Source organism: Mauremys mutica, chromosome 8 (genome assembly GCF_020497125.1).
Source record: "Mauremys mutica isolate MM-2020 ecotype Southern chromosome 8, ASM2049712v1, whole genome shotgun sequence".
NCBI classification, from domain to species: domain Eukaryota; kingdom Metazoa; phylum Chordata; order Testudines; family Geoemydidae; genus Mauremys; species Mauremys mutica.
In genome coordinates this window covers 97,852,200-97,876,124 of record NC_059079.1, presented here as the reverse complement: position 1 = coordinate 97,876,124, position 23,925 = coordinate 97,852,200, and the positions used below count along the sequence as shown (strand labels likewise).

Here is a 23,925-nt window from a genome sequence, read left to right as displayed (position 1 = left end):
GTGGCTGCAATATCAAGCATCCATGAGTGAGCCAAGGTTGCCTTCCTGGTCATATCCTACCACTTCCTTTCCCAGGCCAGGGTATGGTCACAGTCTCATAAAAAATTCAAGAAAAAACAGAGTGAAGGGCTCCTTAATTCTTAAGGACAAGCTAGCTTCGTGTCTGAGGTAGCTGCTTCTTGTGGATCTCTCTTCCTTGCAGCAAAGATTCCCTCTGTATCTTTACACATGAGCTCTCCGGATAAGGCCATTGCCTGATCCTATCTGCTCACCACCACCCTCCCTCCTCTCCTGAGCTGTCTGCTTTCTTTTCAACTCCTCCTCCTGCTGATACAGGCTCTGCAAGTGCTCTGGGGTGGAGCCATCATTGCTCCTTAACCCCTTCTATCCCAGTATACAGGTTATATACCCCATCATAAGGTCAAACTAAAATGATGCTTTTTGCTTAATGTTCTTGCAGAGCTAAATGAAGCTCAGAGCAACTCCTGACTAGATTCAATAAACAGGCCATGAAATCAGGACTGGCAGAGCCTACTGAAATAATAACATTTTCCAGGTTACAGTGAAGAGAGGAGAAATAATAAGAAAACGGCGACAGCGCATACTCCCAACATGTTCTGCAAATGCGCCGAGTGATTGAAAATGGCAAAACATGGTTGAGAAGCACCTGTGGCCAAAAAGTATTTTGTGAATTTTTTTTCTCCCAAATTCAAAACTGGCACAAGTGGGCACAACTCTGTTGATGTCAGTGGACTTTCACCAGGTCTGCATTTCCTCATTGACTTGAGAGAGCGAGACGTGAATCCAAAGAGCTTGCAAAAGAGTTGTATATGAGGGCGTTGCATACAGTTGTGGCATACACCACATGCTAGGATGTAGAGTATCAGAAAGGAAGGATGACCTGGGTTCAACTCCCTGCTTAGCCACATGCTTCCTGTGTGACCTTAGACAAGTCACTTAATCTCTCTCTGTGTCAGTTTCTGTCTGTAAAATGGAGATAATAGCACTGCACGACCTCACAGGGATGGGGTGAGGCTAAATGCATTAAAGATTGTGAGACATTGACATACTGCAGTAATGGAGGGCATGTAAGTACCTAAACTCTATAGTAGCTTCTGCATTTCTGGAGTTCTTAAACAACAGGGGAGACAACTCCCTCCAAACCCAGCTTGGACAAACAGTGGAATTTCCCCCTCTGTTTTAAAGGCCCGGAGGCCAACCCTGAAAGCGAAGCCACTGAAAACATAAATCCTGTCAGTCTGGAATATCTAAACTGAGTTCTATTTACAAAAGGAATCCAAGTCCCCAGTAGCTACTAACAAGCCATGAGGTAGCTTTTAGCAAGACCTACCAATGAGAATATTCCAAGATGAGAGAAACTGCTAATGATGCGTTCATGTTGTAAAGGAAATTGCTGGAGGGCACTTAAGTGGAGACAAGAATTGGAATCAGTGAGAGGGCATAAATATTTCAGTGATTCCTTTTTGTTTAACAGCCATGATTTTAATATCTGAAAGAACAGTAAACACACACAAACGAGTAGTACTACCAAAAACCCGAAGAGAGAGAATTTAGTAGATAAAGCTACTGGAGTCCAGGCACAAGGTAAGAAGATAAGTGTCATTGACAACAGGGTGGAGGGATGGAGAAATGATAAAAATGTAGAAGCTGTCCCTATACAGGCCTATATACAGCTGCCTCCAGCAACCTGAGTAAGGACAAAAGACTAAAGGACACTCCCTTGTGGGGTAAGGAAATGAAAGATGTTTTATCATTGCTAACCTAGCTGCCCTCGACATTTATTTGCCACATGAAGGAAGTAAGGCAACACTGTATCATCCCTTCCTTGACACTCCACTGAGTATATGGGTGCAAAGTCTTGCCTGGTGAAACTCGGTGTAGTCACACCAGGGAGGAGTTTGGTCCATGGAGAACAGTGGAGATAGCATTTCAATTAGAGATGGCTCAAGCTGCAAAATGCGGATCCGAATCTGGATTTTGGACATCCTGAGCTCGGAGGAGTTTGAATCCAGTGCTTTGGTTTGGCCAGTTATAAAGATGAGGGCCATTTGCAAAATGGACCTGGATTGAAGTTTGGATTTAGAAAATCCACAACATTTGGGGTTGTTTGCTTCAAACTGATCTCTAACTTTAATAAAATATTTCATGCTCCTTGGGTCCAGTTCTAACTTCAGATCCTTAAGAGCGACTCCTACAGACTAATGTGAACTGCCCTGGAATACAATGGGTGTTGTGCCTGTGTATGTGAGGATAGGAGCCTCATGTTGCTCCTGGGCTTTAATAATCATTGTTTATCATTTCTTTATCTGTAATGGAGAATCGGGACACGCCTGTATCATTTTTCATCCGTATGGTGCATGCCTCTGTGTTTCTGTTTATGCTGGTTACTGGCTGTGGAGTTAGACCAAACTGGGCTGTTAAAGCAACCAAGCAGGAAAAGCAAAACAAGGACACAGAGAAGAATCCTTGAGGAAACAATAGAAAAGCTGTTTATTGGGAAAGCCCCACACCTGACTCCATCCAGCCTAAGAACTGTTCACTTTCCCTAAGGTTATGCCTAGGATCAAAGAACAGTAATAAACCATTAGAGCAGGGGTTCACAAACTGAGGGTCAGGACCCCAAAGTGGGTCGCAACCTCATTTTAATGGGGTCACCACGGCTAGTGTTGGCCCTGGGCCCATCAAGTCTGAAGCCAAAGCCCAGGCCCCCCTGCCCAGGGCTAAGGTTACATGCCCCCTGCCCAGGGCAGAAGCCAGAGAACGTGCCTTGAGAAGGAGAGCCTGCTTATCCCAACCCAGAGATGGGCGTGGCTGGGCTAGATTAAATGTACCAAAGCCTTCAAGAAATGTTTGAGTGAGGTGAGGGCAAGTATGCAATACACGGTTATTGCTTTTACCATTTTGTGATGGAATGGAATGACCCCCCCTCACTTCAGCAGCCAGGAAGGGATTAACAGATGGATCAGTTACTTCTCCAGCTGCAACTCAGGGTATATCTACATTGTATTGGGTCACCTGCAGGTGGCCCATGCCAGCTGACTCAAGTTTGTGGGGCTGGGGGGAGCTGTTTAACTGCAATGTAGACTTCTGGACTCGGGCTGAAGTCTGCGCTGTGGAACCCTACAAGGTGAGAACATCCCAGAGCTCAGGCGGGAGCCCGGATGTCTACACTGCAGTTAAACAGCCCTATCTCTGGGAGCCTGAGTCAGCTGACATGGGCCAGCCACAGGTTTTTAATTGCAGTATTTAATTGTACACACCCTAAGTGGCTGATTAACAAAAGCTGAGATAAAAGGCTGCAACTCAGGCAGAGAGGTTTGGCTGCCAGAGAGGCTGAGGGAAACCCTTCTGCATCAGACTTGGGAGGAAACTGCAGGAGAAGAGACAGCTCCAGGGAGAGAGGATGAGAGAGCACAGACTCCTGCAAACAGGCAAAGGTAGGAGCAGCCCAGGGAGTAGCGAGGAATCAAAAGAAGCAGAGCTCAGCTGGGCTGGACCCCAGAGGAGAGGGTGGGCCTGGGTTTCACCAACCCCGCCAAGAAGGGAGGTATAAGCCTTGGGAATAAAGGGGCAGGGATTACTGAGCTGAGACCAGGCTTGAAAGCCTGGTATAAGTTCAATATATTTTAGATTTTGGTTGAACTTATTACCCTGGAAGGGATGAGGCCGTAAGCGACCTGGTCAGAGGGCTGACTCACAGGAAGAGACAAAGCACCAGGTGGCCTGACCTGCTGCCAGCAAGGGGGCAACAGACACACAGGGGCTGCTATGGGCAGCCATCAGGGGCACAACAATGAGTGTGTCTTCTACCCCTTCGCTCTGCACGCCTTGTACCTTTGGGTGAATGAATAAATAATGCTTCGTTGTGAAGCTGCTGCCAGGGTCTGTGTCACCTACATCTGGAACCCCAAATTTATGGCCCCACCCCAAAGCCTTCACCCGTGGCTGGCAATCTCACCCCTTCCTGCATCCCTACCCCCAGCCCAGTGAAAGCGAGTGAGGGTGGGGGAGAGCAAGAGAAGGAGGGATGGAGTGAGCAGGGGCAGGGCCTCAGGGAAGGGTGAGTGGTTTTGTGTGATTAGAACCTTGGCAACCCAATTGCCAAGCCCAGTAGGGCCTGTTGCACTCACACCATTGGGAAACGGAGCACTGGGCATCCAGAGATCCCATTCCAGAACAGCTGAACCACACGATTCATGCCCAGAGAGGGGTGAATTTAATTAACCCTATCTCCAAAGTGGTGTTCTCCAGAGGCAATACAAGGGGTCTAAAGGAGTTTGCCCTGTAATGGTGATATAAGCTATGTAAATGTAATACCACATTCTACATTATCGAAGAAATAATAATAGCTAAGTGGGCAAGACCTTAAAAATGCAGTTCTGTTTCTTAGGTGTCAATAGCAAAGATGCCATAGTTTTGTTTGTAAGGATAGGAATTTGCCCCAATTCCTTTAGTTCAAATTGCTATAATTTCCCCCTTTCCCCAATGATTGAGCCGTTTGCTACTCATTCCGCTGATTGTGATTTAAATGCCACTGGTGGTGGTGGTGTTTGTTCTTATCCTAGTGATCAGTTTGTGCTCTTTTAAACTGGAAGAAAGGATAATGCAGCTATGATGTTGTTCAATAATATTGGTTCTCTGTGGTTTGTATTCAGTAGCATGACACCATAATACTGTTCAGGGCAGACCTTTGCTGGACAGTTCCCCACATTGGACATAGCAGCAGCAGGAGTGGAAGTAAAAGCAACAGGATGCTAAATGCATTTGGCCGGATATAATAGGATTTGCAAAGACTCTGGAAGTTGCTGCTAGTGGCTGTTGCTGACTTTGTCCATCTCTTGTCTCCATTGTGGTTTGTTTTGTATTTTGGGACTGATCAGTGCTGCAATTTAAGGGCCACAGTTTCAAATCCTGTGTGTGCTCAAATCTCCGTAGGACACCTTACTTTAGGATGCAAGCACCATGTTGTCGAGGATGGGCTTTTCAACGGATGAGGCGAGGTGCAATGAATTGTCAGGTTTCCATCTAATTCCTTGTAGTATCTACAGGAAAAATAGTGATGGGATGCCACTTAAAACTGCAGCTGCTTGGACCCTGAGGGAGGAGTGGGTGGCAGATAGAAAGCCCTTTACAAAATCCTAGTGCTGTGTGTGCCACAGAAATGTGTGCATACCCACACCTTGGCCCCACATGCAGTTCTGATTTTTATACCTGCCCAGCAATTCACACAAATAATTGGAAGGGGCATCAGGTGGATGTGTGGTGGTTGCTGGGTATGCGTAGGCACAAGCATCATTTAAAAACATGCTCTAATGGCCCATGGCAACAGGTTGAGCAGATGAGACTTCCTTGGGATAGAGAACGCATACGGAAGCGTAAAAAATTACATTGTGTTGATAGGTGGTGAGGTTGTGAAGTGAGCTCTCTGCCCAGCAGATTCCTTCCAGCAACCCAGTTATTCAGGAGTCTAATTGCTTAGTGGTATTTATATAACAAATGAAGCATCCAATTAGCTCCAAAGTGTTCCAAAGGCAAGATACGCCAGCCCCCATGGTGTTTGTGTTCAAACACTCATTCCCTGTAAATGTCTGCTCTGCTTCATCTGGCAACATGTTGAGAGCAAACTCCTGTTATAAGAACGGCACATTGGTACAATGTGCCCATTCTTTTCACATTTGATATATTTGATTGCATTGACACATTATTATAACTTTTCTTTATATACGTAGCTGTGCTCTCTTTTTGGCTCAAGTCACAGCATTCATGGCACTGTGCCACAGCAAATTAATTTTGCAAATAGGCGTGTAATGACGCAGTGATCTGTTGCCAAATTCCAAGTCATTTGAGGGTGATTACGTCTAGGCCAGAAAGTTGATCAATTTTAAGATTAATAAATTGGAAAGAAGCATTGTTTGAGCACAGGGATGGGATTCAAGAGTTCTGCTATTGAATCACCGTCGGGCTACATCTCCGTGATGAGCTAGGGAGGTGAGTCCCTGCTCGTGTAGACACACTCTTATTGAGCTGGTGTGCTAAAAATAGCTGCAACGCCAGAGGCAGCGGAAGGATGGGTTAGCTGCCCCAAGTACGTACCTATGGGGCTCAGGCAGGGGGGTTGTACATCCTGCCACTGCCCATGCTACTGCAGCTACGCTACTATTTTTAGCCTGCTAGCTAGGTGAGAGTCAATGGTAAAGGGCTCGTTAAATTCAATGTGCACAGCAGCTGTCCCTTAACTTCTGTGTGCCCCCATGGTAAGATGAGAATGGGAACACTTACCTGCCTCGCAAGGACATTGCAAAGCTCATTCATGAATATTTGTTTAAACAGTTTGATATCTTTAAATGAAAGGCACGATAGAAGAATAAAGAGTTGTTATAATTGATTACATACAAAAATTATACTCGAATAGTCAAAGCACTCATATGTTAGCTAACACCAACATTTACACTTCCCAGGCAACCTTCACTCTGCCCTCTTATGCACATGCATTATGATACAGTATTTAATTACACGATCCCTTAGTACTTTTACCCCAGGACCTCTGCCTCAGTGAGTGCAGAGGGCGGATGTTCCTCAATGAATGAAACAGCTATGCTATACAATCTTCTTAATTTAGGACCAGATACAAAGTCCAGTGAAAGACTCACATTGACTTCAGTGGGCTGTGAACCAGGTTTCCAGTATGTGGATTTGTGCTTCACAGACTTCACACCATGCAAACCCTGCCCTGAATGACTGAGGAATTGATTATGACCCTTATGGACAGAGTTGTTTGGGCAAACTCAGTATCAGTGTCACCAAATGGCTCACCTGTAATAATAAGATACATTAAAAAAACAGATCTGGAAGCAAACCAGACAGATTTATTTTTCCTACTTGTGGTATTCATCTGAAACACTGGAGAGAAAACAACTCTCAGATAAGGGGAAAAATATGATTGCAGTAGACAAAGCCAAAAAGGTATCAGGACAGCAAAACTGTGTGATTACAATGGGTAAGGCAGCTGATTTTTCTCTAACTAAACGTGTAACAGAAAGAAACAGATCTGGGTGCCTCACTCGGAATGGGAAACAACTGACATGATGCTGGAAAAAGTACAGAAATATAAATAAACAAAAGAGAAAATTGGCAACCCAGTATTAGCACAACAGGGCGTGTGAAAGTTCAGTCACTTGTTCCTAGATTAAAAGGAGGAAGGGCCAGGACCTCTGTGGCAATAACAAAAAGGAGAGGGAATTTTTTGCATCACTCTCCAGCAGTCCTTCTGGTCACTGCAGGAATTTTGATGACAGGCTCTAGAGTGGTCTATATCCATGGGGGGAGAGAGGCCTTCAGAAAATGTAGGGGGCTGACAGAAGGGGAAGAGACGTCCAAAGTATCTTGTTGATATTAGTCTCAGCATGGATCTTGCTAGGACCAGGGCCGGCTCCAGAGCCCAGCGGGGCAAGCACCCGCCTGGGGCGGCCCTTTCCCGGGGGGGCGGCAGGCTGGGCCGGCGGACCTGCCGCAGCCATGCCTGCGGGAGGTCCACCGGAGCCCCGGGAGCAGCGGACCTGCCGCAGGCATGACTGCGGAGGGGGCGCTCGGCCGGCGGCTCCAGTGGACCTCCCGTAGGCATGACTGCGGATGGTTCGCTGGTCCCGCGGCTCGGCTGGACCTCCCGCAGGCATGCCTGCGGCAGCTCAACCAGAGCCGCCAGACCTGCGAACCGCCCGCAGCTGCGGGAGGTCCAGCCGAGCCGCGCGACCAGTGGACCCTCTGCAGTCATGCCCGCGGGAGGTCCGCTGCTCCCGCGGCTCGGGGGCGCCTCCCGGCCATGACTGCTTGGGGCGGCCAAAAAGGTAGAGCCGCCCCTGGCTAGGACACTGATTAGAAAATGCCACCTGAAGCAATGAAGCTAGGTCCTGCCTGTATGCCTTACATCTAGTAGAATCATAGTATTTTTAGAGGCTCTGTGCACAGATGTGCCAAAAAAATATTCTGAGTGGATGTGTCCACTGTCAAAGAAATACATCCAATCTTGTAATATTAATCCAATTTTGGTTGGAGTGGGACAGAGTGAAATGCTAATGATTCCCTCCTGTCTTTTTCTCCCATCAAATTGACCAACCAAACGATGCAATCCAGCAACAAAGAAGATGGAAAATCTGTCCCTGAAAGAGCCTCTTCTCTTCTCTTGATATTCCCCAGATCTACCTAAGCAATTCCTGCCTGTGCTAAGAACAGACCCCAAAAAGGACAATAATGGGCCTGAAATTAAAAAGTTTTTTTAAAAGCTGATGTCAAGAATTAAACTGAGTAAGAGCCTCAGGCATAAGCCTCAAATCAGAGTAAGATGCTCTCCAGGCTCACACAGAGGGAAGTCGTTGGAGAACTGCCTTTCATGCTTTTACAATACTGCCTCAGTAGGGCTTTCTAGGTCATAAACATTGATTCTTATTCTTTGCTCAAATACACCAATGTCACTCCAGAATAATTGCATTGAGGCCACCATTTCTACTGGCAGCAAAATCTGGCCCTGGACTGGATAGTATCTCAGGGGTTAGTACAACCACTTTCTGCTTCAGTCCCACTCAGGGTGATAGATACAATCAGTGCCGTGAACCCTAGCTGCATTTAGGTCTTTAAGGTTGTCACCCTCTATTATTTTCCTGGTGGCCAATTTATCAGCTTGTGATGGATGTAAGGTTCTCTCTTTTTGTAGCACGTTGCCAGTGAGATAAAATACTTAGTGTCACTGTGTGTTTCATGCCTCATTTGCCGAAAAGCCTCACAGTTTTTAGTCAGGGCAATGCCACCTTTCACATGGTACAGGGCTCTGGAGTGGCCCTTATTTGTGATCATCAAGCTTTGTAAACTCAGACTTGCTAGAATTTATTTTTCCTTATCATTGGGTGTCTGTATTTATTTTATAAGTGTTGTTAAGGAATATATAGCAGGAATATAATTTAATATGGGTGGAGATTATTAGGCGTAATGTAGGTGCTAACCAAAGCTTTGTAATCTGTACGGGAACATGTTTAAGAGCTTCCTTGAAGGTAGGATTTATTAAAAATGCTAGCTATTACAACAGGGGACGACTATAGGATCTCCTTAAAGCATAGCATCTGAGAACTAACATCTGCACAGACAGGCTGTTTTTGATTGTGCCTTCCTTTTCCCTTTAGAAGTTCAGCCCTTTACAGAGATTAAGGTAGAAATACATGGTCCAGTGATACAGTCTTATCTTTTAGGTGACACTTGCACAATGGCAGACTACAGCCGTCTTAAAAGCATGCTCCTGGACCTTCAAGCTCATCACCACAGCCAGCTGAGCAGCCCTGTAGAGGACAGAACATCCCAGAAGCGCTTGTTAGTTGAAGACATGTTTAAGTACTTGGATATAAACAGTGATGGACACCTCAGCAGCTCTGAACTGGCTCAGGTGGGTTTATCGCTCAATGAAAATTGAATTATGAAATGGATTGCATTTTTCATTCAAAGTGTAAATTGAATATAACACAGCCAAATTCTTGTGAGAATAGTTGTGTGTAACTGTCTGTCTAACGTTAGGGGAAGGAAGGAAATTCTACTGTAGTACAGTATATAAAAGGTCTTTTCCCCTCCTCCCTTGGGAGACCGAGGCATTTTGTCAAGCAGTTTAGGATCCTTTACAAAAAAAAACCCAATATGGCTTTTTATCCAGGCCTCTCCCCATCCCCTCCAAAAATAAATCCCTCACTATTTACAATCATTCCTTGAAATTCTTCCAGCTAGCTGACAAATATAGACTTAATTTGCATTTAAAAATGGATTTAAATTAGAAAATGAACCTTGCCCCGCCCCCGCCTTCCAAACACTGCATGAGTGTTACAGTGAGTTTAAAATATTGGAACAGCTTTGTTCCCCCCACATCTCTTTGCAGTTACTGGAGTGTTGATTATTGGACATAATGAAATGAGAGAAGATGCAAAGTCTGGGAAAACAATAATCTTTAATTACCAACATGCTGTGCTGTTTGAATTAATCTAATTGGTAAAGTTAACCAAACATGGAGCACTGAGAGTTGAACTGATTTCCATGTGTACTCAAGGTGCATCCAGTTTGCAGCAGGTGCCAGAACACAGGTACTGAGAGAGTCCTGACTGTGGAGGGTACCCTGACCTGACTGTGGTACCCAATGTATCAGCAAGAAGGATTTATATACTCTATGTTCCTTTCACCAAAGCTTGCTGGCTGCTGGGTACAAAGCAAGAAGAGGAAGGCAATCTCACTACACAACACACAACATTAGCTACATCACATATTCTGTGCCGGAGCACCGTCACGGGCTAAATGTGTGAAGGATCTCGGAGCAGCCTGGGCCCCAGAAGTGTAGTATGTCGGCCCACAGTGTATGGATGTGCCCTAGCGCTCACCTACCATATCTCAGCCCTGGATAAATAGTCCCAGCCATAGATTAAATGGTGAAGGTGGCTATCCTTTGACACAGAGAAATATAACTTCTCCAAGTGACAAATTAGCTCCTAGCTATGGGTCAAATAGCTGCATCCAAGCCAGTGATCCTGCTTGCTGCAGATTTCTGTACCAGTTAGTCATTTGGCTGGCTGGGATGAGAGAGTGGGATTGGCCAATGCACAAACCCCTCCCACTTAACCCCACTGCAGGCAGGCAGTTTGTCTCCGAGTCTCAAGTCCTGCTGTGACGCAGGAGTGGCAGACAAAGGATGCTAGTGGGAGTCCCCAGTCAGAAATCTGCACGCATGGGGGGGTGGATGTGATTATTGGTCACTTGTCATAGACACTGGAGCAGCTGCGTTCGTATCCTAAGAGCAGCCCATTTCAGGGACATTGCTGCTCCCCCCCGCCCCCCCCCAGGAAAAGGGAAGGAAAGTTGTGTGTGTGTGTTCACAGACTCTTAGCAGGGCATTGCCCTGTCAGAAAACTAGGGTTGGGATTTTAGGAGATCCAGTGTTAGAAAAGTGTTCAGAGAGCAAATAGTTGCATTCTGAATGAAAGGTGAGCATCTTCAGAAGAATTGTTAAAGAATGAGAATTCTCTGCTGTAAAGTTGGATTTGAGTGCATCATAGAATGTTAAATGATAGCCATGGACAGTGGGCAGAGGTGAGTTTGAAAAGCCCTTAGGAGAGCGAGCTACAGAAAACAAAAGCAGTTCCATAGGTCTCTTAACACATTTGTCTCAGCTCACCCAATTAAAACCACAGGAGAATTTTAAAATTAGGGAAACAAACTCAGAATGTTTGTAATTAATTATCTGTATATATATTTACTATTCTATTATGCTTTACATGAGAATAATTAGAAGCAAATGGCTCTTAGGAAGCCACTTCAGTTGCAAAAGTTAGCATTTTATCACTTTGCTCTAGATAAGTATCTCTAGTTCTGACTCTTCTGGGAAAGCATGCATGCTTTCAGCTTTATCATGAAAATGAATCCACTGGGCAAATGGCAGGTTAGCAAGCTTACTCCTTTTATGAGTTTACTAGTGGGTAGAACAGTTTCCTGTAGCTTTAATCCTAATGCAGTTGACACGATATAAGATCTTTGTTAGACAATTCAAGGTGTCAGAGTAAATTCTCTTAGATCTCATAGCTATGAACATATAAAGTAGCTGATCTAAATTTGATTATTTTTTTAAAGGAAAGGTCATGGATGTAAGACGATACCTTTCCCTTACTCTAAAAAGAGTTTTCGCGTACTGACACTTGATTGTCTGTTCTACTCTCGTTCTCCATTTATGTGACGCTTACTCCATCAGGACATTAAAACTGAACTTGCACTGAAAAAAAAGTAGCCATTTATAGTTATTAGATCACACAGTGTAACCTCATTTGCTCCATATTTCTACAAAAAATAATAAGCAAAACTCGATGAGCTAGTTCTTTGTGTAGGGTTTGGTTTATCGTTAAGAATGCCCCTGCCTCCCACCCCCATTATTTCAGTGGGGAAGCAGCAAGGTCTAATCAGCACAGGAGTGGAAGTTGGAAGCTCCTGAGTTTTAAACCCAGCCCTAGTGTTAATATGCTGTGCAGCTTTGGGCAAATTGCTATGGGTTTGATTTTCCACGGTGCTGCATATCCACATCTCCCAGAGGAGAACACACTTAGGCCTTGTCTATACTTGATAGTAGCAAATGTAGTATGTATTCATCCGCACTGCAACTGGAAGTGTGACCGCAGCTCGGGTTGGTGTAACTGTGCTAGCTTTAATCTAGCTAGCATGCTCCAAAATAACAGTAAAGATGCAGTGGCACAGACCCTTGGCACAGGCTGACAATATGAGTATGGATCGAAGGTTCCGGGCGGGCTTATACAGCCCATTCTGAACCTTGTGCTGCTATATCTTCGTGGCTATTTTTAGACATACTATCTAAATTATAGCTAGGATGAGTATGCCTATCCAAGCTGCAATCAAACCTTTATTTGCAGTATAGATAAAACAGTATATTGATATAAACAGCTTTATCCCAGTATAGCTTATTCTTTCCGTGAAGTGAAATAAGTTATACTGGTATAATTGCATTGCATATAAACTAGGGCTTTTACTAGCATAGCTATGTCTGTTTAAAAAAATCACACCCTTAACTGACAGAATTATGCCAATAAATCTTTTTCAATAAAGACCAGCCTTATATTAATCTTTGGTCCTCATGGATCAGTTACAGTGGTGCCTAGGCATCCCCTTGCCCAGTGTTATCTTCACCCTTCACTATTGTTTACAAATGACCAGCAACAGATGAAGCTAGAGAGAAAAGATCTAGAGTACTGGTAGTGGAAGTCTGGTGCTGAAATGAACTCCTTGCATGGTAACAATGCTTTTAAAATTATTTTTAACTCTCACGCTGTTGCTGACTTGCAGGGTATGCTACACGGCCAGTTTCTTTCCCAGACATTTTAAGAGATTTCTTAGGGAGGGATATATTTAAATTTCTCTACTTTGTGATCTCCACTAATTTGCCTGATTTGCTATGTAGATTGGTGTTTGATCTGAGCTGGGTCTTTTAATTTGTAAGAGTTTTAAATCCGAAATCTCCAAAGACCGGAGCTTTGCTGCAAATCAGAAGAGGTAAATAAAATAAATGTGGTGCCGTGGGAGATGCTGTGATTGCATTTTCTGTGACCAGCACATAAATTGTTACTTCTCATTTCCTTTCATTTATTTAAAAAGAAGAATAGGCGGTAGGGAATCACAAGCTCACCTGCTATGGCGGAGAGGCATTTGTTAAGTTGATTGTCATTATTTAAGGCTACAGTGTAGCATTTAGGCATAGGCCTTCTCTGGTGGCAAGGTGCAGCAGCACTGTCCCAGGAGGAGCAGTGGAGAGACAATGCCTCCCAGAGCCCCGCAGTGTGGAAGGGATGCAGCCTCTTTGAGGAGTGCAACATATAACTCCTAGAGCTTCTAGCCAGCTCCACTGGTCATCCACCCCGACCACCTCCATCTACTCTCTTCTGATCCCCTCTCACCTTGGAGCATTACTCATCCCTGAGGAGCATTACCTGTGCATTGTAGTTCTTCAAGTCTCTTATATAAACTCCAGAAGGGGGACGGCTCCTTATTCCATCCCACTCCCACCGTGCACTCATGTAAGGGCTAGACAGAAACTAGCCCTAAGAGGAGGGAGAATAGCTTTGGCAATTTGTTTATTTAAATTCAAATCAAACAATTCTTGTTCAGTGAGAAAAGATCTTTGGAAATAAAAAATGAAGTATGGTCACATTTTCTCCTTTTAGGGCCTAATCCAACTCCAGCCATAGTCAGTGGAACGACCCTGCTGAAGTTTCCTTCTGAGCCCATTACTGTGAAATATCACAGAAACTTCAGAGTTGTGGATGTACAAAGCTATTAACAACTGTGGTAACTGGAATGTTATTGCCATTTAAAACTCTAATGTATTTTAAAGTCATTTTCATAAATCTACTGAATACATTGCAGCTAACATGGGCTGTTTTTTTTCTTCTGACATGAAATCAAAGGAGCTAGTAAAAACTTGTCAGTCAGATGAAAAGTTAATACATTTTCAATACAAAAGAAGACAGGGAAATTTCTATCTTTAGAAGATTTAGCTCTGAAGTTATGGTTGATCTCACTTTTATTGAACATTTTTACTTGCTGGTGAAGGGTCATTTTTTTAGCATTATTACTTCAAATTGCCTTTAATACAATAAGGTCAAGACTAAAATTGTAAATATAAGAAAGTCTTAAAAGATTTTCCTGCCCTGAATAGTCTGTTTCAACAGTTTTATTTATACTCTTATAAATTGAAAGATCCTATCGTTTACATTATACTTAATTTTTATTATGACTCTTTTAATTAAGTGTTTGCTAAAGCTCTGTCCATATATAGAATGGAATGTGTAAAGGGTTTATATATATTCTAAAGAAACAGCTGTCAGAGGTAAAACATATGTTGAGAAATAAGTGTATAGTATATATGCTTTTGGCTGTTGTCTATACTAGTCATTAAGACAGATAATAAAATTTTGTCCATATCTAAGAGGACTGCATAATCTATTTTATGTCTAGGATTATTTTTACTTTTAATTTTTCCATCTTGAATATTTTGGATACACTTGCAAGGAGATATTATTTCATTAGAGAAAACGTGTCCAGCTCTGTTCTCATCACACAATGCGCTGTGGAGAGATCACCCTTGTAGCTTGCATTCCATGGAGTCTTCAGTTACAAATTAACTCACTTCACCTGCTGGAATACCTGGGTGCAAGAGTTAGACTGCTAAGAAAAAAGCTACAGTTATGATGAGCCCTGTTCTACATCCGTGCTGACAAGGAATGGCTGACATCTTAGACCCCTCAACAGTTAATTCACAACCAGTTTTGCCTCATAAATTACAAAAGATGGCTACAAAACAATTCAGATAGGACGGTAAAGATGAAAAACAGGAAAATAAAAATACCTGCATTGATTTCAAGATAATGGTTTTTAATACTTGTCAAGTTTAAACCCCTTGCTAGTTGTGACATGCACTATGTCGGTTAGGATCCCCTTATACTAAATTTACGCCATTTTCAGTTTTTGGAGCATATCATTTTTCTTTGTTGAAATGGCAAATTTTTCTTTCAAAATGGCAATGTCGCAACTCACTATTAGTATAATGTTCTGTTCCCGCAGCTAATGGAGAAGGAAGCTCTAGAAGATGATTTCTTGGATTGCACGCTGGAAGATCTTCTCCGATTTGATGATTACAACAATGATGGTTACTTAAACCTGCAGGAACTCTATACTGCGTTCCGTAAGTCATGATGCTCTTTTCCTGCCCCCACTTCTTTGCAATGACAAAATGTGGCTTACAGTCCAGGTGTTCTATGAATACCCTGTAGGACAATATTTTGTCTCCAGAAATGTGTGTATGAAATAGTTGTTTTCATTCTGAACTTTCCATGGTATGTGTATGCAGGGGGAGGAAGGGGTCAGCATCTGCGGGGGGTTGTTTCCTTAAGGTAAGGTGTGCTTATCAGGAAATAACTGAACTTTATGGATTTGATAAAGAGATACAGGCAATGGATTATTTTGTTGGCTTTGTTAATGGCATTGAAAAGATATTGTTGGATTTCTGGAAGTGTAAGTAGAACATGTATGTAGTCTCTAGGAGGCCACAAGGAACTGTGCTTGTAGGATTTACCACTGAATTTTCTCAAGAATTTTTTTCATGAAACCTGGCTAACCACAGAGTGAGAATAGCTGTTATTTTAGGGGTGAGAAAAGTAAGGTTTTTTTCCCTGCATCTTCTGCCTGGATTCAAAATATTTTATTTCCATCTTTAACAATGAATTGCTGTGTGATCTTGGGACAAATCTCTGTACCTGTTTAACCATTTTGCAACATGCATACTGGCTCTGATTCAGCAAGGTACTTAAGCTGTGTGCAACTTTAAGTTCTTGAGTTACCAATTATTTGCCTGGGGTTTGTAAGTTTTATGGATACTTCTCTGAGTAATTAACAATATCTATTATGAATCGTGTATTGGTACTTCAAAGCTCACTATTCTGATTTCTAGCAAAAAATAATACTTTCTGTGCTTATACAAAGCTTGTTTATCTGAGTATGTTAAAGGCTTTGCAAACATTAATGAAATCTCACGCCCTCCCTCTGAAGTGTACATATTATAGGCCTGATTTTAGCAAGATACATCTGTATATGCATAACTTTAAGCATGTAGGTAACGCTACTGAAATTAGTGGCATTTCCAACAGGATTCTGACCTTGTCAATTTAACATTTGTAAGATAAAAAGTATTTCACTGGGTACTTCTGCCTCTTATTCCTCTTTACAAACTACAGAACTGCAAAATAAAAGCTCAATACTGCCCCCCTTTACTCCCATTAAACATAGTACCTTGCTCCATGAATGCGCCCAATGATTACTCATGGAATAAAGTTCTATGCTCATCATAAGTAAGGGTGGGAGAAGTGGGTTCTGAGTCACTTAACATATCCTGAAATAGCATGCTAATTTTCAGTATTATTTGTCCATCCAGAGTAATAAGGCAAATGGAATCACCTTAGAATTGCTGCTTCCACAGATTTTCATCTTTTCTAAAGTGAGTAGCTTCCGTTATGTTGATTTCAAGTTTTAAATTTAAAAAAGGTTTGGGATAATAATTTTTAAAGTGCTCTAAAATTAGTCCCAGCTGGCACCTTGGCCCTCTTTTTTAAACCACATATGCATTTAATTCATCACTGCATGCTGAAAATAATAGAGATGCAATAAAACATAAAACCTTGTACATTAAGAAGACTATAAAGTGAATTAACCCAGCTATAAAGACTTGACATGCAGTTACTTGGGAGCATATCTGGATCAATGGGTTTTCAAAGTCACAGGAACCCAAAGCTAAATTCTAATATCACTTTCAATGGTTTTGTGGTTCAGTGAATTTTAAATAGGTAATGAAAATCAGACAGGTGTGAGATATTACCTAAAGAACAGTAATTGATAAGCATTCAAAAATGTCCGTAGTGTTGCTTCTTGGTTTTCTTTACAATATTTCAAAAGAACTTGCTGTGGAAAAAATTATTCTCCATCCAAACATCAAAATTAGCCCATTTGATGACTTTATTCTCTATTTTGGATTTTCCCAAATAACCTGCTTTTATTAGGAGAGGTTAATGGTTTGTCAGCATCCTGAATTAGAAAGTGGGATGGTTTATGTATCTGTAGAAACTTTGCAGCTTTTGCAAGTAAAGAGAAAATCCTGGTCAAATACAACTTTTCCTGGGAAATGTATTTTAGTAATATGATCTTGTGGAATGCATTTCAAAAATGTTTGCTCTTCACATAGTTGTTTTAAGTGCATAGTTTGGTTTTGTAATCTTTGCGTGTCTGAATTTTGTGTTAATCACTTCATTATGAACCAGAATGTCAGTAAACCAAGCCAAAGTGCTGCTTTTAAAGGTACAACATCCTCCATATTTTTCATAGCTGTGACCCAGTGCATCGGTATCTCTCTTGTGCAGATCCACATGAGTTAAGTCAATCACTTTTGAATTATGTCAATAGGCTTGCAAAGACGGCTGTTCAACAGACTGTGAAATCTAATTATCAGAATTCAATGACATCATAAAGTCTGAATCTACTTTACCCTTTCCCAAAATTGTTATGTTAAATTTGTCCCAATGCACCATATACCTGTACAGTGATCTAATCCAAGGGAGGTACAAAGATGACCTTGATGATTTGAAGAGCTGAACTCTCCAATGTGTCGTTCTTTTGCTGCTTTTGAAATCATAGTTCATTTTTAAAACTCCCCTGGCTTTTCTGTAAGAGCTACAAAGCTGTCGATCTGCCTCTCTCATGCTTGCTTGGTAGCTTTCTCTCTCTCCACTCCTCCCCCCGTTACTGTCCAGAAAGCATTTTTAACATTATGATATGCTGATCAGTTGTAAATGAATGCACCAGAGTAATTGCATAACTTATCTTTCCTGAGAAGTGGAATGGTTCTGGTTTCAAGTTACTAGTATCTAATAGGTACTAATTTAACAGATGTTTTAAATAAACTATTTACATACAAGTGTTGAATTAACTCTCACGTTTGGATTATGGGCAAAATAATGGATCTCTCACTGTCTCTAAATGAATCATTTTATTCTGCTTTTCTGAAAGATACTTTGTCCTTTTAATTAATCCACTGAGTACAATCCCTCTGAGTTTGTTTGCATTCATGTAAATTGCTCTAAATAGCTGTTAGCAAAGGGAGAAAAATGCTTAATATTTAAATTCTTCCTGATTATACATAAATAACATGTCAAGCAGTATAACTATTTTCTGGATGGGTCTTGCAAGAAGAGCAAATTGTGGGTGTCTTCCAATCTCTGATTATTGAACCTTATCCGACATCCAGGCTCAAGAGACATAGTGAAAAAAATCCCAGTTGTAACTTGATTATTTCAACATGTCCACATCCCAGGAAATGCGAAGAACACTGGTAAGGTGCTAGCTTGGCTGTTTTACGTGTTTGTCTGCTTCTTACTTTCTATACAGCTGCATAAAACTCAATACATGAATAACAAGTAGTTATTCTAGCTATTGTAAGAATTAGAGCAGAGAAAACGTCAAATTAATAAGCATGGAAACAGTCTAGTAATTTGGCAAGCATGTTACTCAGCTGAGTAGGATATTGAACATGCCCAGAAGAGTGATTTTTGGGTAGATCTTCTGAAACTATGTCAGACAAGAGGTCATTAAAATTAGGTACATGATTGCTGGCCTTACCTTTGTCATTCCCTAATGAGAGAGTAGTAGGTTGCAGATGCAAAACTGTCTGGAAATCTCTAGCTCTATATTATATCATCAATGTGGACAGGTCAATTAGTAACAATATGACAAAGACCAGGAAAACATGTATTCAGTCAAAATTGCTTTATCTTGTCAATATTGCTTTAGTTAATAAGAGGTTATTAACAGTGAGATAGAAATCCTGTTAAATTATAGCTCATTGCTCGTTAGAGTTTTTCAAGCTGACATTCATTTTTGACAGCTTGGCTTTGCATTTCATTAGATTATAGGATAGCAAAAAACAGTCCTTTAGAGACTGCTTTGACTAACCTAAAACAGTTCCACTGTTGCTGGTAGGTCACACTGGCTTTAGAGAGCTTTTGATTGAAGTTGCTCGATAAGTATGAATGTCACTAGATAGGTCAGAAATTATGACAAGATAATTTCCAAATCTCAAAGCACTTTTGGCTTTCAAAGGTTGCTTTCTGTGCCCTATGCTTGTCATTGGCCATTGTCAAAGTGGAGCCCGATATAGTACTTTTTCTAGTACCTGAATAGTGCAATTTTTGAGATGCTTGATGCTCTATCTAGGAAAAAAGAATTTGAATGAATACTCTCTTCAAAAGAAAAAAGTGAAATACTTGTTTTTCAGTCAATGCATTGATTATTCTTGTTATCCTATTTCAAAACATTTTACTTTACAGAGAGAGATACCTATATCTCTAATTACATCTACATTAAATGCATAGCTGTAGTTTGGAAGGAACAAATCATTGCAGGAGAATGAATGATGAACAAATTGCAGACAGGATCAGACCGATAATAGTAGCTGGGATTATAAAATACAAACTAGTGGCAATAGAGCAGGAAAAAAAGGGGGAACAAATAGGAACCCTCCTGTCTATAAATGTTTCTCACTCTCTCATTCCCATGCTTTGTTTTGAAAATCAGTTTTGAAAGGTTTTTTCCTGTCCTTTCTGGTTCCAATTCAGCCCTAAAACTCTAATGCTACACGCATCCCCAATGTGTATTAAAAATGCACAAGGGAGACTGAGTGACTTAATGGGCCGAGAGACTTCTACTTTTAGGTCTGCCACGGACTCACTGTATGGCCTTGGGCAAGTCACTAAAAGCCTCTGGGCCTGAGTGTCTTTCCTTCCCAGGCGTGTTGTGAGGATTCTATAGATAATGTTTGTAAAGCCCTCTTAATAAAGTCTTAATAAAATGTTAAAGGAAAATGTTAGCTACTTTTGAATTACACACTCGAGCAATGGAATTTATTTAGTCCCTGCACCATACGTTTGTCTGTTGTCTAACAGTGTATAAAGCATCAATACTGTATTGATCTTAACAGGAGTAGAAGAGCAAAAAAGGGTCCCACAGTTAGCATGAGAGGGGAGTACAAGCCTAAAGGCTTAAGCCCAATTAGAAGCTCATCCACATAACGCCATGTCATTGGGGGTCTCTGGTTATATCAGAATCCTGGGAGAGGCAAAACTGGGGAACAGCCATTCTATGCAGAATGCGACCTATGGGAAGAAAATTAAACTTCATGGCAAATAGTTGTGAAGGGTAATGCCAGTTAGAGCTGCATTAAGGAATTCCCTGTGAGATGTGAAGAAAAAGCAGCCGGGGGTGGGAAGGGGAGGCATTGGCAGCATGATTTAGCTGCAGCCATAGGGGAGGGAAATCTGGTAGCCACATGGTCTCTCTGGCTGTGGTCAGCCCATGCCTTTGGACCTTAGTTTCTTGTATATTCCCAACTTGAGTGGCTGTAGCTCCTTTAAATGGAACAAGGGCAAATTAACTTCTGTGAGCGAAGATCCTGGACCAGTTCCTAATGTTAAGTAAACCAGTGTAAATCCAGAGTAATGTCACTGAATTGCTCCAGATTTACACTACTGAAACTGTCATCTCCTATTTTTATGTAAATATCCCTGGTAAGAAAGTAAAACTGCATGGCAGAGGGGAAAACAAAATATTGTGTGTGCATGCAGAATGATTTCTACTTTTTTTTTTAGTCTTTTCCAAGAATCCTCCAGTTAAATCTTTAAGAATGCTGAGTTTAAAACAGAATTTTTTGAGCATAGTTCTGATTTTCCAGGCAGCTTCTGAAGAAAGATCTTTCCATCAGTTACAAAGGCACTTTGATGTTCTCCAACTAGTGGAAAAGATAAATATAGAGGTGCAACTTGAGTAAGAGGGAACAAACCCCCAAAAGAATGCTGACTGGGGCAAGTGAAGGAAGGGACTTCCTAGCCAGTTAATCCCTATTTTGTAGTTGTGCATCTGATTTTTTTCTTCTTTCTGTAGTACTTTGCACTTGTCTCTCTTGAATTTCATCTTCTGAATTTCAGACCAGTTCTCCACTTTATCAGTCATTTTGAATTCTAAACCTGCCCTCCAAAGTACTTGTGATCCCTCTAATTTGACATCATCTGCAAATTTTATAAGCATACTCTCCAACTAGGGTTGCCAACCCTCCAGGATTGTCCTGGAGTCTCCAGGAATTAAAGATTAATATTTAATTAAAGATTAACGTCATGTGATTAATACATCCAACCGAAATTGACAAATCTATCTGCACCCATTATCCAAATCATGAATGAAAATATTGAATAATCGTGGACCCAGCACAGTCCCCTGCAGGAGCCTACTAGATACATCCTACCAGTTTGACAGTGAACCATTGATAACTACTCTGAGTATGGTTTTTCAACCCATTATGCACCCACCTTATAGTAATTTAATCTAGACCACATTTCCCTACTTTGCTTTTGAGAATGTCATGTGGTCTACCAAAAGCCATACTAAAATCAATGTATATCAAGACCGCTGCTTCCCGCTTATCCACTAGACCAGTAACCTTGTCAACAAAGGAAATTATGTTGGTCTGGCATGATTTGTTCTTGACAAATCCATGTTGTCTATTCCTTTATAACTGTATTATCCTCTAGGTACTTACAAATTGCTGTATAATAATTTCCATATCTTTCCAGCTATTGAAGATGCACTGTGTGGTCTCTAAATTCCTGGGTCATCTTTGTTCTCCTTTTTAAAGATAGGTGCTATGTTTGCCCTTCTCCAGTCATTTCGGACCTCACCTGTCCTCCATGAGTTCTTGAAACTAATCACTAATAGTTCTGAGATTCGCTTCAGCTAGTTTCGTAAGTACCCTAGGGTGAATTTCAATAGGCCTGGCCACCTTGAATACAGCTAACTTATCTAAATATTCTTTAACACAGTCTTTCCCTATTTTGGTTTGTGTTCCTTCCTGCTTATTATTTTTATTAATCGTGTTAATATTTGGTCACAATTAACCTTTTTAGTGAAGAATGAAGCAGAATAGGCATTAAACACTTCAGCCTTCTTGGTGTCATCCATGTTAAGCTCTTCTTCCCTGCTCAGGAGTGGACCTACACTTGTGCTATTCTTCTTTTATTCTCCTGATGCAACCATATTGACATCTTACCGTTCTTCATATCTTTGTGCTGGAATAGTTTGTGGTTATGACTTTAATACTGTCTCTTTGAAAAACTGCCAGCTCTCCTGAACTCCTTTTTCCCTTAGATTTTTTTTCCCCTGTGCGATTTCTTCCTACCAGCTCTCTGAGACTCACATTTCTAAAGAAAAGGTATACACATACTCTATATGGCACACATGCCCCTATTTAAATACGTATATCCTTGAACACATGAGGCGCATGGCTTTCTAATGTAAAAATAGCAAGTCTAAATTACATTTTTAGATGAAGTTTATACCCAGCTGTGCTCCTGGTCAGTGGGATTTTGTGGGGTTTTTTTGGATACTTGTTACTGTATACTTTGGTAAGATTGGTCAAGTCTGCTTAATTACATCGGACAACTGTATTGTGAGAAGGCATTTTGCTTCAGGTGTGCTCCTCTTGAGCCATAATATTGTAGCTGTTATATCTGCAGGATCAAATCATCATAGTCCTAAAATATTGACAGTTTACGTTCCACGGTCTGCCCCTTAGGCTGTTATTTCCTTGCTATGTGGTGGTCTTCCATGGGGCTGCAGATATCAGTACGACGTGGGAAATAATTCATTAGCTTACCAACATTGACTTGTTTCTCCTGTGAGCTATGCAGTATCTTAACTTCAAACATGCTGTAGCAAGCAAGGGAGTTCCAGCCTCCCAGATCAGATTGAAGCAGTGGTAGAGGATGATGCTAGGCACCCAGGGGAAGAAATGAAGTTTCCCTCAAATTGCCGAGGCAACTACCTTTGAGCCCTGTTTGCCTCAAAAAATAAAATGTGCAGCTGGGTTGTTTGAAGATACTGTTTATTCTGTAAAAAGCGACAGAGTCCTGTGGCACCTTATAGACCAGGGGTCGGCCGGGCCAGTTTGTTTATCTGCCGCGTCGGCAGGTTCGGCTGATCGCGGCTCCCACTGGCTGCGGTTTGCCGTCCCAGGTCAATGGGGGTGTCAGGAAGCCATGGCCAGCACATCCCTGGGCCTGCGCTGCTTCCCACCGCCCCCATTGGCCTGGGACGGCGAACCGCCGCCAGTGGGAGCCACAGTCTGCCGAACCTGCCGACGCAGCAAATAGACAAACTGGCCCGGCCCGCCAGTGTGCTTACAGATCCAGACTAACACGGCTACTTCTTTGATACTTGTTTATTCTGTGACTCCCAGAAGAGTGAATTAGAAGCAATTTAGCAGAACAGTCCTATACTTTCTGTTTTAAAAAAAAAAAAAAAGTTCGGCAAACAAGTTTGAACTTAAGAAATTCTCGCAAAATGCTAGATGCACAAAAGTGTTTTGATTTCACTGCTACTTTCTTTTGAAAATGCACTTATTTGATCTCCCTTCCATACATCATAATATCTACGTACAGTGATCGTTCACACCATTTACTAGCTAAGTATTTTCCAGTCACTGCAGCAACATTTTTGGAAGCCCTGGGAAGCATAAAGTAATTGGAAATACCGTAGTGGGCTTAATCCTGCACTCCTTACGCTCACACAGAGCGAATCACATTTTGCATTCCATTGCTGTGTAGTGGGTGCAGTAAGGCACTTGTTCATCCACCACAAAAAAGTGAGCGTACACACACTCACGTGTGTGGAGGGAACCAGCATTGCCCCTACCTTTTGTCTTCCCGTAAACCCCAGAGCTCTGGGTCCCTTGGAGCAGTGATG

General features: G+C 41.9%; 1 protein-coding gene across 3 annotated transcripts in view; it reads left to right on the top strand.

Moving 5' to 3' along the window:
• Window positions 1-23,925, top strand: part of FSTL4 (follistatin like 4) — an 816,966-nt gene that overhangs the window by 610,824 nt on the left and 182,217 nt on the right. For all 3 annotated transcript variants that reach the window (XM_045028515.1, XM_045028516.1, XM_045028518.1), the window contains 2 exons: window positions 9,258-9,448; window positions 15,157-15,277. In XM_045028515.1, the coding sequence (XP_044884450.1) occupies window positions 9,258-9,448; window positions 15,157-15,277 (312 nt within the window). The remainder of the gene's footprint in view (window positions 1-9,257; window positions 9,449-15,156; window positions 15,278-23,925) is intronic.